Source organism: Platalea leucorodia, assembly GCF_965183815.1.
Source record: "Platalea leucorodia genome assembly, chromosome: 2".
NCBI classification, from domain to species: Eukaryota; Metazoa; Chordata; class Aves; order Pelecaniformes; family Threskiornithidae; genus Platalea; species Platalea leucorodia.
Window position 1 is genome coordinate 86,333,026 of NC_138824.1, and position 14,875 is coordinate 86,347,900.

Genomic DNA, 14,875 nt, shown 5'->3' on the forward strand with positions numbered 1-14,875 from the left:
TTGTTTCCTAACTCATTCTTTCATTCCTGAATGGTCACAGTTGTATAATTCTGCCTTTAAAGAGCTTCAGTATTCTTTTTGAGGGGAATGTGCTACCATAAGTTGACACAAAAAAGTGACCCATTTGTGGTTGCAAAGAGGTGAAGAGCAAGTCAGGAGGACCTGCTTATTTAAATTAGTTATTTGTATTTGACTGCCTGGAGGAGAGTGAGTTAGTTTTTAAAAAAAAACATTTTTTTTTTTTTAACTCAACTTTAGCCTGCGGCATAAATCTGTTTAGCCTTTGGCTATGGAGAGGAGGAGATATAGTTCTGCTTATGTTTTATTGATTAAGATTTTTTGTACACTTCCTCTTTTGTTCAGTCATGTACTTTATTTAAAATACCTATCTGTAGGTAACTGGGCTGTTTTTCTTTAGCTGCCACCTCTTGTGTCGGTTGCCTGTTGACAAATATGGGAAAGAAGCAGATCAGTTACTAGCAAAGGATCTTCTTTTACTGAAGGCTTTTCCAGAAGACCATAAAACATAAGATGACAATGCTTATTAATAAAATACTGCTATTGATTTCAGAACCCTTAATGAGAGTTAACTTCCCTTTTAGGTGAATCTTAAACTAGTTTCTTTGACATGAAGTCTGAAAGCATCCGATGCTGTGTTCTAACAAGCTATAGTTGTGGTGGTATTAAGATGGCAGCTCTTCCTATTGCTGTCTGTCCTTCCATGTGCCCGGAGCAGAGGGGCCACTGGCAATGCCAGTTAACTGATGCATTAGTGCCACCAGCTGATGCTGTAATGCAAGCAATGGATGCTTAACGAACAAAGAGCAGCTGTTTTCATACAGTGAGGTACGATAGTCGTGCCACTTAAGATAAGTATCTCGGTCATGATCGCAGTCTGGACAGAATTTGTGAAATTATTTGGTTTGGCATTAATGAAAACAGTCTTTTGAAGGATTTCTTTCAGCTAGATTGTCTCACCAACCTATTATAGAGTTCTGCTGCATGGGTAGGTGAATACATATAATTGAGGAATGTGCAGAACTGAATGAAGGTAGGATCAAACGGCATCTGTTCAGTTGGATCTGCAGCCGTTTGTGTCCCACAAGGGTAGTTTTTAGAGAGTCCTATAGACAGGCCAGGAATGTTTGCCCATAGCATCTCTTTTCTGCCACTGGATTGCAGTTCAAGTTGTGTTCACATCAGCTGTTAGTGGCTGTACTGGAGTGTGCCCTGCCTTGAGCGGGGAGAGCTGTGGAGCAGACAGCAGAACGGTGCCAGAGCAAGCAGCAGAAGTTGCCTTGTCATCCCACTGCAGCATGGCCACGGAGCGGGGCGGGAACCGAGCAGGGGGAAAGTCCACCAGGAGGAGAGAGGGGATGGATCCTCATTCTCCACCTCGTGACTGCTTTGAAGCCCATCTGGAAGGAGTTGGTGTCTCATGGCCAGTGCAATGAGGGACTTGGGGAGTGGCGGGAATCCACAGCAACGGGAGGAATGTGAGGGACCTGCATATTATGTCTTACATAAATTAAAATAGTATGCTCATTTCAAGTGCCTTTTTTTTTTTTAAATGTTAAATTGATTTCAAGTGCCTTTTTTTTTTAAAGGTTAAATTGCTATATGTAGACTGCCAAAACTTGAACAATAGACAAAAGTTACCCTGTTTTTGACTTTGTAAATTTGGGATAGTCTCGTGATTTGGATAGGGAGAGAGAAAGGAGACTGACAGTTCCAGCTGTAGGCTCATTTTTTGAACTTTTAGGGCTCGTAGTGTTTTAAGTGCCACACAACTTTTTTTTTTTTTTTTTTGAAGGGTGGATCTTCTCTATAGCTACATGACTGGCTGCAGGAAATTGTCAACTAATGCTCACAGTTGCCAAGCTCCACTTCATTTAAGTGGAAGTCTGTGTACATTTTTATAAACTTCTCGAGCTTAATATAGAGTAGGACACATGCAGTCAGGGCTGTGGGGAGTAAGTAGGGCAGGGAGAAGTCTTTTGCTCCTGGAGAGCTCTTTAACCTTCAACAAAAGAATATATATTTAATATATTTTAAAATACATTCAATAAATTGGGAGAAGAGGTGCAAACTGATAGTGCTGGCATGAGAACAGCCCCTGTTCTGTTGCAGGTCTGAAGAAGCTGAGTTAGAGCAGCAAGTTTAGGGGCAGAATGATTTGGCTTTGTACCTCTCGGTTTCCTTGTGTGTTTTATTTTGTTGTCATGCCCACATCAACAGGTGCCTGGTGTAAATTTGCCTGTCAGCCAGCTGACCTATTTCTTCTCTGCGATCCTCATCAGTGGTGTGATACATGAAGTCGGCCATGGGGTGGCAGCTATTCGGTAATACAAATTACTTTTCTCTTATTATGTGCCAACAAAGCCTAATATTCCAGAGCGTTTACTTACAGGTGAATGTTGCTAGCACTTCTTCAGTTTATCTAGAGAGCCTGTTTATTCTGTATTTCATAGCTTCCTTAGATTTTAAGTTTGGAAGGGTGTACAATTAAGGATCGAGTTTTAATATAATGTCTATTCTACAGATCATGAGAAAGGACTTCGGCTTTGCAAATATACCATGCTGCATCAGGTTTAAAATAATACTTCTTTTAAGTGCTCCTGTTTCTCCCACAGCAATTGCATTTCTGCAGCTGTGGCACTTGAAGAGGACCCATGCGCTGTGGCACAATGGTACTTTAAAATAGATTTTAAATTGATTTGTTTAAACATAGCTTGTGAAGTGGCATATGAACAGGCTGAAGCAGTAACTCAGTCAAATGTGATTTGCCCCTGTTAATCTCAGAGATGTGTTAATTTTGATCAAAGATGATATTTTTAGTGTCACTTAACTATGATGATTACTTCACAAAAAGTTATTGACATGGTTAGTCATTACTGTTAAATGACGCTCTAGCATAAGAGGGTTAAGTGGTGGTTACTGCAACTGATATTCAGGTGTCCTCCTCATTTCTTCTGGACATCATCATTATCTGTCCCATGAGCATGAAGCTCTAAGTTGTTTCTCTGATTTTCTTGAGCATAGGGAGTCAGGACTGCATCTTAACCCATTACAATCTTTTTTATAACCCCAAAAGTTCTCAATTAAAGGAGTGATTTGCGACCCTCTGTGTTTCATATGCTCTGCTCGTCTTTCAGCTTTTTTCCCCTAATACTCACAGGGATTTTTCTGTGGAGGAAGAAATTCTTGCTCTTCTCATCCCACCACAGGAAGAAGCAACAAAATTTCCTTTCTTTTACAGTGCCTTCACATGCTGCTGGCTAACTGCAGAGAAGCCAGGCGTAACTATAGACCTCTTTTTAACCAGAATGAATAATTCTTATATGTTAGTGGTGTGATATCTTCGTTCAAGGTCCAAAGCAAAGGCTCTGAATATTGGGTTATGTTTTTGTCAAAAAAATGATTCCCAGCTATTTCCAGGGGAAAAAATAATTTGTCCAATGTATATTGCTGTTGCTGCTGCTGTTTTCTGCTTGACTTCCCCCCCCCCCCCCTCCTCCTAGCACAGATTGGGTCTATACTGCTGTTAGGGTCAGTCCTCAGGGTTCAGGCTTTACTAAATAGCTGTGCTGTGTGCAGGTGTTATTCTGGCAAATCACTTTGACTCCCTGAAATCTAATACACTTTTGCCAACTTCAGTTCAAGATATTATTGGCTGTGAACTACAAGACCTTGAAATATTTGAGCCTTAGTTTAGTCAAGGCTTGTGCCAAAAAAGCCTTTTTCTTTTTCCCTCTGTACCTCCTACCCAAGTAATGAAATTCTGTGTAGGCATTAGACTGCCTGTTACTAATTGATAGCATGGGTAGGTCTGATGAGTTAACTCCAGGGAATTAATATATTACTTCATTCTGATTAATTTTTGTGTAATTCTGTGTCTTCTTTTATTGTATATGCACAATAAATAAATAAATAAATGTGAATAAATAAAATGCTATGCCCAGTGTACTGCCTCAGTAAAGATACGGGATTAGCTGATCCGTGCCTGGTTTGTCTTGGAATAATAACTGGAATGTAGTTGTTTTGGAACATGATTGTCATGCCTCTATTAGTCCCTTATGAAATTTCTAGCTTCATAAAACCATTACATAGTTATTCCAAAAAGTGCCATTTAAAAGCAATTGTAAAACCTCTGAAAAATATGTATATATTATCTGTATGACAGTGTCAGCTACTAATATATTTAGATAGCATTTGTCCTTTTAACCTCTTGACTTGTTCTCATTTTTTCAGATGACATTTCCCTCATTTTTGTTAATTTACAATTTACTCTAAATTTCGTTTGGGAGAAACAGAGAAATGATAAATTCCAGAAATCTAGAAGTGTTTCTATAAAAGGAAAGCAATTGCTTCTTCCAGATAATTTTCTATAGATCAGTTTGAAACTGCGTCCTACAGACTGCCATTTTTTTACTTAAAAGAAAAAAATCCCCCAAGTATTAAAATATATGTTAACTTGAAAGGGGGGGGGGCGTTAAGTATTTTATGTGTTACTGTTACTAGGAGACAGAAAAGAAGTTGAACTTATCCTATATTTTTTACCAGGCTCACAAATGTGTGCTGCTTAAAAGTGACAACTACTGCAGAAAACATCCTTTAGTTTAATTATCTTTCAGTTGCTCATATTATGAAAAATAAGTAAGTTTTATAATTATAATTTTAGTTATTCTCATTGTCAAAAATATGTGTGCTGTGTAGAATCGCTCAGTTTGTCATGTCTTTGTTTGCAGTAACACCACTTAATTTTTCTTTTCTTCTATTTAAGAGAACAAGTACGATTTAATGGATTTGGGATTTTTATCTTCATTGTCTATCCTGGAGCATTTGTTGACCTCTTCACAACCCACTTGCAACTGATATCTCCAGTCCAGCAATTAAGGATATTTTGTGCGGGTAATAGTTTGTGGTTTTTTATTAAATCTTTGCTTAGCACAGTTACTTATAATACAGGCATCATTTGTGAATTCTTGATGGAGGATTGAAGGTTTAAAATGAAGAAGTACAAAAGCTTCTCTTTACCTAAAGGTGATCCTTCTGTTCTGAACCTAAATTGCGATTTCAGAAAATCATTTGATCATTACTGTCCATATTGTGATGTTTTCTGGAGGAGAGACGTCAGTTTCTAGGAGCTTAAAGGAGTACCAATATCCTGTCATGAAAAATGTTATTATATCCTAGATCTGATTCAGAATAGTTGTGCATAAGAAATTCCAGTTGTGTGGCTGGGGAAAAAATGTGGTTTCTGACCTTCCTCTCTCATTAGAAAAAGCTCTTACACCAGCTCAGGTGCAGAAGTTCCTTTGTCTTTTTCCCCCCACCCCCTATATTTTATGGCCTATGTAGCAAAACCTTGGAGCACACAGCTGGAGAATACTCAGCCAGAAGACTGGTGGTATGAGAACATGACTTGCTGTCACAGGTGAACACCCTTGAGCAATTCACTATCATTTTCTGCAATAGGAGCAATCTATTATGTGATTTTTCCAATAGTATTGTGAGTGATTTTCAATGATGTGTGAGTTATGTTATTATACAGGTCACTGTGTTGCCATCAGGAGGAAATAAAGGCTAAAACACAAACATCCAAAGAGAATCACAGCTTATGGCTCCAAATAACCTTCAAATATTTTTGATTTGATGTTTTTTGAAGTCCCTGGCTACTGGGAAGTAGAGCCCTGTTGCTGTGGAAAGTTAGACTGAGACTGTTATGCTACCTGAACCACTTGTATTATTGATGTCTAGAGACAAACATGGTTCCCAAACTACTGAAATGAAGATAGAAAAGTTAGCATCTTGGTTTAGTTCTTGATACTGCTGGTTTTCTGTTGCAAGGGACAGTAGGATGGCAGCAAGCCTGTTGTCATGTTTAGATACTAACATTGTTTCTTGAATATTGTAACTAAAACATTATATAGAGGGTTTTAGGCCAGGCATACAGAAGCCTGTAGCAAAGCATATTTTCAAGCTTTCATAAATCAAGTAAATGATGATAAATGTTAGGTAAGTAAATATATCTATATTCCAAATACCCTAATGAACCAAAATCATTCACTGCAATAGGCTAACTTTTATGAAGCCTCGTTTCTCAAATTAATCAATTTCCATTTCCAGCTACTGTGAACAGAACTGAAAAGAGAAGACATACCAATTTTCAAAATGGGTTGCTTACAAACATTCCTGAGAAATCATCTAGAGAAATAAGATTATAAGCTGTAATAGAAAATACTTGCTTGCATGTTTTTGATGACAAGCAAACACCTATAATAATTTTACAGGTTTCTTGGGAAACCTGAAATAGGGGAATACAAGATAGGAACAAGCATGTTGCAAGGCTGGTTAGCATCAATGGCTTGTTATCAGTTAGGTAAAACAAATATATGCAGTTTTTTACAACTAATGATAGGTATGTTTCAGAACTAGGATGTTTGATAGTGATAAAATGTGATAGTCGGTAAACTTGACTCAGTTTTTCTTAATTGTCAGAGCAGTTGAATGAACCTGTTCTCAGTGTTCTGAAGTTCTGAGTTTACAGAGACATGCTTTCAGATTTTTGTATGGCAGCTAAGTAAAAGAGCTAGAGTAGAGAACGACACCAAATATTCCTTTTGTGTAGTCCACCTATACTCTGGATATTAAAGAGTATATTTGTTGTACAGCAGATGGCATCATGAGTTCAAGAATAGTGAGTGAGCGTTCTTGTAAGCCTTGTGATATTTTTAGCATTAATTCCATGCCTAGTAGATGAAAAGTGCTTCTGTGCAGCACTTTCTTATAATTCATGCAAATATTTGTATTATATTTTGAGATCCTTTTTAATAGGTTTTGTCTTGCCTTTAAGGAGTTAAAGATTTTTAAAACATTATTTTAAGGTGTTTTAAGGGTTGTTCAAAGTGTCCCTCTTTAAATATAAGGAATTAGGTATGAAAGGATGAAGCTGTTTTAGCAAAATGAAATTAATGGTATAGTCAGCAGTGTGCCTGTTTATTTTTCTGTGGATCACCTGGGATGAATTTGAAGCCTTTCTGTTTTAGACTTTTCTGCTGTATTCCACACAGTAAACTGTGTAGATTATGGTATTAAAGCCCATGTTTTTCTAGCTGTTTGTAAGTATTCCTTGTCACCCTCTAGCAGTTCCATCACCTCTTTTTTATTATTTTAAGGGGTTTTTTTTCCAGTTTGCTCTCTCTAGCAGCCACACTGCTACAAAGGAATTTTGTTTCTCTCTTAGATTTTTATCCTTTGTTAAGCTGTTAAAAATAAATATTTTTAAGATAAAAAGGTTAAAACAATAAAGTTAACATATTAATACTTTTGGTTTTGTTGCACTTGTGTGTATGTGTGCACACGTATATGTATGTGTGTGAGGTAACAAGAACTGAATGCTGAAACATTTCACCTACCTGATTGCCTTTCAGTGAGATATGACTAAAAACTGTAGAAAATCACTTTAAGAAGTATCTACTAGTGGAAATTGCAACAAACCCTTAGTTAAAGTATTCCAAAAATGTCTCACATTTCTGCAGCATTAGAAATGTAAAAGACGACCAGGTGACATGTAGAGGTAGCCAGGGGAAATAAGAGTCTGCCATATGTTATGATTCCTTTGTTATATACAGTGGAGGAAAGATAGGTTTAATATATTTTTAAACATCTTTACTTCAGTTCCTGTCCTGTAACTGCACTGTAAATATAGAATTGAATCAAAGCCCTCTTATCAAGATGAAGCACTGTAAGAAGGAAATCAGGAGTCTTCAACATTGAAAAGTTTTTCTGCATTGGTCATACAAAATGTTTGTCCAAGAACACAAATTAAATGAGAAAATTTGTACGGTACTGGATGTTGAAGGAAGCCAAGTGATAGCGATTCATTTCTTCCTATGGAGAACAGCATACTATAAAGATTGCAGTTGCAAATATGTTGCCCAAAATAATGTGTCAGGAAATGCTGATTGCACAGCTTAGTTCCTTGACGTGGTTTTAGGTCCAGATTTTCTTGTAAAAGAAGCCTTTTTTCAAATAATTTTCTAAACTTGTTTGGCACTTACGCAGGTGATTATTTTCATTGATGCAGTGGAGATAACCATGAAAAATACTGAATTGCAACTAAATTTCAGACATTTTGCTGACTAGGACAAACTATTTATTCACATATAAGCCCATTTGTTAAGATTCTTAAATTCACAGTTTATTGTGGTAGAAGGTAACATGTAATACATTTCATTCCACGAGTTTTTTAATATTTATGATTGATGACAATTCTGTACATAGAAACTATAGTTTAATAATTGATTCAGAAGCCCAGTTATTCTTCTGGATACTCTGCCCACTGCATACTTAGAAAAGTAGTGTTATGTGATGAAATATCAATGTGGTAGAATGACACCTTTAGAATGGACTTACTGCTTCTCTGTCTTTTCTGATAATATAATTCTCAGGGGTTCAGAGGCTTCCCTAAAACTCCACTACAAAGTGCCATCATAGAAACTTAAGTTTGTACAGTAATATATGTATTCTTCTTTCATGCCTATGTTCACAAATTAACTTTTCATCCATTCTTACAGTAATTATTTCAGGAAAGTTAATTAGAAGGTAACTGTAGAATCTTGCATTTCAAAAACACCTTTTTGTTATTAGTGTTTATTTAGAAATGTGATTTTTTTCCTTCTTTTTAGGAGTGTGGCATAATTTTGTTCTTGGTGTTGTAAGTTTCATCGTTTTATTTCTGCTGCCAGCCATTCTTTTCCCTTTCTATTACACGGGCGTTGGGGCACTTGTCACTGAGGTCGCAGAGGTAAGGAAAGATCTTTACTGTTTTCATATTATATGCTTTGTGACCTGAAATGTACCTGTGTCTCTTATTAGCACAGTCAAATTTGGTCAGTGCAGCACTCTGCAGAATCTAATACATTGCACTTTTTATCTGCTTAAAGTTTCCTTCTCACTCTTATGGTTTTTTAGTCTTAATAAATGAAGGAACATGGCATGAATAATTATAGACTATTCAGTGTACTATAAAAGTGTTTAGACATTTGAGACAAGTCTGCAGGCTTATTTCTGTTTTTTTTTTAACTTCTTTTTAAACTTCTTATCAATATTGGCACCAAGCAAATCTCCTGGAAGCTGCATTATCACTCTAGTTATTGCTCTCTGTTTTTAATGTTAAAGATTATTTTGAGCTGATTTCCTTGCTTGTTTGGTCAGCTGGAAGCAAAGCAGAGATAGACTGCTGAGTTTCTGGAAAGGACTGATTTTTTTCTGACTTCATCAAATACAGCACAGTTGAAGAGCAGAGCTGAAAGGATTCAGTCTTTCTTGGATCTGAAAGTGCACTGATATAACTCAGGAGGAGAGTGACATTTATTATGCTTTATACCTTCAAAAGTTTAGGTACACCCTGCTTTGTTGAAAGATTCAGGGTATTAATTTAAGCTTCTTGAACTTAAAATGATAGGAAAAGCCACAACATATTGACTTGTATGAAAATAATTACTCAAATTTGAAGAGGTCCCGTGGAACACTTGGAGACTTGCCCTCTTTTTTCTTTTTTCTTTTTTCCCTTTTTTTCTTTTTTTCTTTTTTCCTTTTTTTTTCCTTTCTCCTTTCTCCTTTCTCCTTTCTCCTTTCTCCTTTCTCCTTTCTCCTTTCTCCTTTTTCCTTTTTTCTTTTTTCTTTTTTCTTTTTTTTCCTTCTTCCTTCTTCCTTCTTCCTTCTTCCTTTTTTCTTTTTTCCTTTTTCTTTTTTTTCTTTTTTCTTTTTCTTTGCAATAAATAAGTTATTCTTTTTACAGGATGTTGTTTTTGTAATGCTCTGTCATAAGTTGAAATAATCAGTTCTAGTGGAGCCTGAGATTTTCTGTTTCTCTGGAAACAGAGTCTTAACCTAAAGATTTCATGGCTATTCAGCAGAACTGTAAACAAATCCTTGTAGATTTAACTATAATAACATGATTGACTTTGCTGTTTCCTCTCAGGATTCTCCTGCCAATGGACCAAGAGGTCTTTTTGTGGGAGACCTTGTCACTAACCTACAAGACTGCCCAGTTTATAGTGTAGAAGACTGGAATTCCTGTCTGGGAGACATTTCGGAGAAGTCACAGGTCGGCTACTGTATAAGTGCAGCCACTCTACAGCAATTAAGCTTTCCAGCTAGAGGTATGACTTCAGGTGCTCTCTTCATTATTTTATATTGTAATTTTATCCTATCTTAAACACTATTTTGGATTTAGGATCTGTTGGTGGGAACAGATTTCTCATAAGTTGAGTCTACTGTCCTGTCTAAAGCAGTGACCAATATGCCATTCATTTTTGTGAAATCTGAAAGTGAAGAAGAGGTAGATAGAAGAATTTCGCTGGTCTTCCAGTCATCCTATACAAATATCTTGTATGATCTGAATAATGAAATTTGCCTCTTCAGGATATTGCATAACTTGGTTATTAGCAGTAATACAATTATCTCCTCTATTTTTAGTTCAGTTATATGCATCAGCTCAGTGATCTTTTGCAGATGTAAATTCCAGACATTACCTTACTGCTTTGATCAGCATGACATTACAAATTGTATGGCTTAACCCAATGATGTGCTTTATTATGGCCACTTCTGATGTGTCTCACTATATGGGTTTTATGTTTCATTTGCTTCTTCAACCTCACAGTGTCATTGCCCATAAACTCGGTTTTGTCTGGATTGCACATATTGCTTCTAGAAGTCAGTCTATTTCCTTCTGTTTTCATTTATACATTAGAGTGCTTGTTGCTGTAACAGCTTACCCCTGAGACACAAAAAAATGTGAACTGAAAAAAAGAACAGTGAGGTTAAATTGGCTGAATGCCTTGTGTCTGTCGCCAAAGCGAGCAGCTCTGGAGCGCTCTAGCAGTGCACTGGTTTCCCAAACCCAGGGAGCCTCAGGGGCAGCCGAGAGCCGCCGGGAGCCTGCAGCCCGTGTGACAGCTGCTGACAAGACCTGGGTGGGACAAGGAGCAACAGCCGCCAAGCCCCCCATCACGTATAAAGGAAGCCCTTAGGGAGCACTGGCAGCCAGGAGCGCCGCCAACAGGGCGGGCAAACAGGGTGTGGCGCGTCAGCAGGGGCGTCAGTTGGCACAGCAGTTCCCGTGGCAGGGCTTGCGGGAAGGGCTAGCGAGGTGCGCTAGCGAGGTCCTTCGGTCTGCCATCTCTGTGGAGGTAGGGGATGGAGATCCATGTGGCAGCAAAGACGCAAGGGTTATGGATATGCTAGAAACCACGGAGGCTCCTGAGAACAGTCATGTAGGAATTAGGTCTTGTCCCCCAAAAAGGTGGCGAGATCAATAGCCCAACTGAAGTGCATCTACACCAATGCCCTGGAAGCCATTGTGCGGCTGGAAAACTAGGATATAGTTGCCATCACGGAAACGTGGTGGGATGACTCGCAGAACTGGAGTGCTGCGGTGGATGGCTGTAAACTCTTCAGAAGGTATAGGCAAGGAAGGAGAGGCAGTGGGGTAGCCCTGTATGTTTTCATTGTCTAGAGCTTGACGACGGTGACGAGAGGGTTGAGTGCTTATGGGTAAGAATCAGGGGGAAGGCCAACAAGGCAGATATCACGGTGAGAGTCTGTTCTCGACCACCCAACCAGGATGAAGAGGCAAATGAAATATTCTAGAAGCAGCTGGGAGAAGTCTCACAATCGCTAGCCCTTGTTCTTGTGGGGGACATCAACTTAGCAGATGTCTGCTGGAAATGCAATATAGCAGAGAGGAAACAGTCTAGGAGGTTCCTGGCGTGTGTGGAAGATAACTTCCTGACACAGCTGGTGAGGGAGCCAACTAGGGAGGGCGCCCCGCTGGACCTGTTGTTCATGAACACAGAGGGACTGGTGGGTGATGTGACACCTGGAGGCTGCATAGCGATCACAAAATGATAAAAGTTTTTGATTCTTGGGGAAGTAAGGAGGCGGATTAGCAGAACTGCTGCCTTGGACTTCCAGAGGGCAGACTTTGGCCTGTTTAGGAGCCTGGTTGACAGTGTCCCTTGGGAGGCAGTCCTGAAGGGCAAAGGAGTCCAGGAAGGCTGGACATTCTTCAAGAAGAAAACCTTAAAGGCACAGCAGCAGGCTTCACCAAAAGACAAGCCAGCAGGGAAGACGACCATCCTGGCTGAGCAGACAGCTTTGGCTGGGACTCAGGAAAAAAAAAAGAGAGTTTATAACCTTTGGAAGAAGGGCAGGCAACTCAGGAGGACGACAAAGATGTCATGAGGTTATTCAGGCAGAAAATTAGAAGGGCCAAAGCCCAAGAGACAATAAAAATGTTTCTATAAATCCATTAGCAACAAAAGGAGGGCTAAGGAGAACCTCCATCCTTTATTGGGTGTGGGGAGAAACATAGTGACAGAGGACAAGGAAAAGGTTGAGGTATTTAATGCCGTCTCTGCCTCAGTCTTTAATAGTCAGACCAGTTGTTCTCGGGGTACCCAGCCCCCTGAGCTGGAAGACAGGGACGGGGAGCAGAATGAAGCCCCCATAATCCCAGGGGAAATGGTCAGTGACCTGCTACACCACATAGACACACACAAGTCTGTGGGGCTGGATGGGATCCATGCAAGGGTACTGAGGGAGCTGGTGGAAGTGCTCACCAAGCCACTTTCCATCATCTGTCAGCAGTCCTGGCTAACTGGAGAGGTCCCAGTCGACTGGAGGTTAGCAAACGTGACGCCCATCTACAAGAAGGGCCAGAAGGAGGGTATTACCTGGGGGTATTCCTGGGGGTAATACCTGGGGGTATTGGTCGACAGCCGGCTGAATATGAGCCATCAGCATGCCCAGGTGGCCGAGAAGGCCAACAGCATCCTGGCCTGTATCAGAAACAGTGTGGCCAGCAGGACCAGGGAGGTGATAGTGCCCCTGTACTCGGCACTGGTGAGGCCGCACCTCAAATACTGTGTTCAGTTTTGGGCCCCTCACTACAAGAAGGACATCGAGGTGCTGGAGCGTGTCCAAAGAAGGGCAATGAAGCTGGTGAAGGGTCTAGAGCACAAGTCTTAGGAGGAGCGGCTGAGGGAGCTGGGGTTGTTTAATCTGGAGAAGAGGAGGCTGAGGGGAGACCTTATTGCTCTCTACAACTGCCTGAAAGGAGGTTGTAGCGAGGTGGGGGTCGGTCTCTTCTCCCTAGTAACAAGGGATAGGACGAGAGGAAATGGCCTCAAGCTGCACCTGGGCAGGTTTAGATTGGATATTAGGAAAAATTTCTTCACCAAAAGGCACTGGAACAGACTGCTCAGGGAAGTGGTTGCGTCCCCATCCCTGGAGGTATTTAAAAGACATGTAGATGTGGTGCTTAGGGACATGGTTTAGTGGTGGACTTGGCAGTGCTAGGTTAATGGTTGGACTCAATGATCTTAAAGGTCTTTTCTAACCTAAACGATTCTGTGATTCTATGATTCTATGCCCTAAAGCTCTCTAGAGTTTGTTTCGTGCAAGCATCCATGGAGACTGAGTTCCAAAGGTAAGAGGCTGCTGCCGAGCAAAACCTATATGATGCTATTCAGAGTTTTAAAATTGTCACTGCATTTTTCCATCATACTGGAAGTAAACAGGAGGTCAGGCAGCTCAACTACCCATGTTTTTTGATGCACTATAGTTCTCTTGTGAGAGAAAGGTAATTATTTTTTTTTTTTAGTATGTAAGGAAAGTAATCTTACAGCTGGAACTAAGATAAATACTTAAACTGGAAACTAGCGGAGCATGGGTAAGATCCTGCTTTTAGAGACCTAACAGTTTGGATTATCCCTCTGAAGAGGAGGGCAACTTTGGCACATGCTTTCAGCTGGGCAGGGATGGCAAGTAAGAACCAATTCTTAGATGCTGTAGCTATATATGCTCAGATTCTGCTGTTCTCTGAAATGCAATTTCAGAGTCATGGATAATAAAACTGCATATTCTGCAACTGAACCAGTCCTATTTAGATTGAAATACTAGAGATTTAATACTGGAGACCCAATATTGCTTCCAAGCTTGGTTGCTGTATTGTGTTAGCAGCCCATTGTCCCACTGCTGCATTCTAATCAGACCAGTCTGTCTGCATTTTCAGAGCCATAAGCCTCCAGCAGTGAGAAATATTCCTCTGAAATTAAATGAACTCTGTTCGGTCTCTAGCAGCTGTCATTTGTCAAAATCTTGACAGTTCACAACTTGACGTAAATACAGAATATCAATAAAAATGTATCTAGCAAATGGACCCTATCTACTTGACCATAAAACAAATGGAGGGTAAACTATTTGACTATGAAGCTAGACAGAAAACAATGCCCCAAGGACCTTCTTGAAATTAAAAATTAAAAAAAAAAAAAAAGTGTTTTCAATGTAATTTATAAGGAAATTAATTTCATGGTCATTCACTATTCAAAAATATATGTGGTTACTTAGCCTCAGGGTACTTTAAAAAAGGATTGTACGGTACAGTGCTTGCACCTGTAAGCCCCAGGCATAAAGCTCCACGTTAGTGGACTGCAGGTTATGCAGTGATAAATCAGCAACCAGTATCACAGGCTTGATCTACCTAAGGAAGGTACTGCAGTGTTGCTGTGACACAGGTTCTTACAGTGACTCTTCTTTTGTGTTTTTTTTTAAAGCTGTTGTTTTTTTAAAGTTGTTGTAGAGTAAGTTAGGATTAATTCATTTAATGAACATCCAAAGATTCTGTACCAGATTATTTAAATCACAGTTAAAAACATCATTTTTTCACTGCTGCTGCCTTCAAGGCTCGGAAAGCTTTCAAAACCCTAATCTTGTAAAGGCTTTCACATTTTAACGAGGATGTTTTGAGTCTTGGTCGTTTCCATAGCGAGCCAGTGAAATCAGTACAGTAGCAGGTAACAAATTT

General features: G+C 39.5%; 1 protein-coding gene across 2 annotated transcripts in view; it reads left to right on the forward strand.

Moving 5' to 3' along the window:
• Positions 1–14,875, forward strand: part of MBTPS2 (membrane bound transcription factor peptidase, site 2) — a 41,256-nt gene that overhangs the window by 10,527 nt on the left and 15,854 nt on the right. For both annotated transcript variants that reach the window (XM_082304090.1, XM_082304091.1), the window contains exons 4-7: positions 2,239–2,342; positions 4,784–4,911; positions 8,691–8,809; positions 9,989–10,169. In XM_082304090.1, the coding sequence (XP_082160216.1) occupies positions 2,239–2,342; positions 4,784–4,911; positions 8,691–8,809; positions 9,989–10,169 (532 nt within the window). The remainder of the gene's footprint in view (positions 1–2,238; positions 2,343–4,783; positions 4,912–8,690; positions 8,810–9,988; positions 10,170–14,875) is intronic.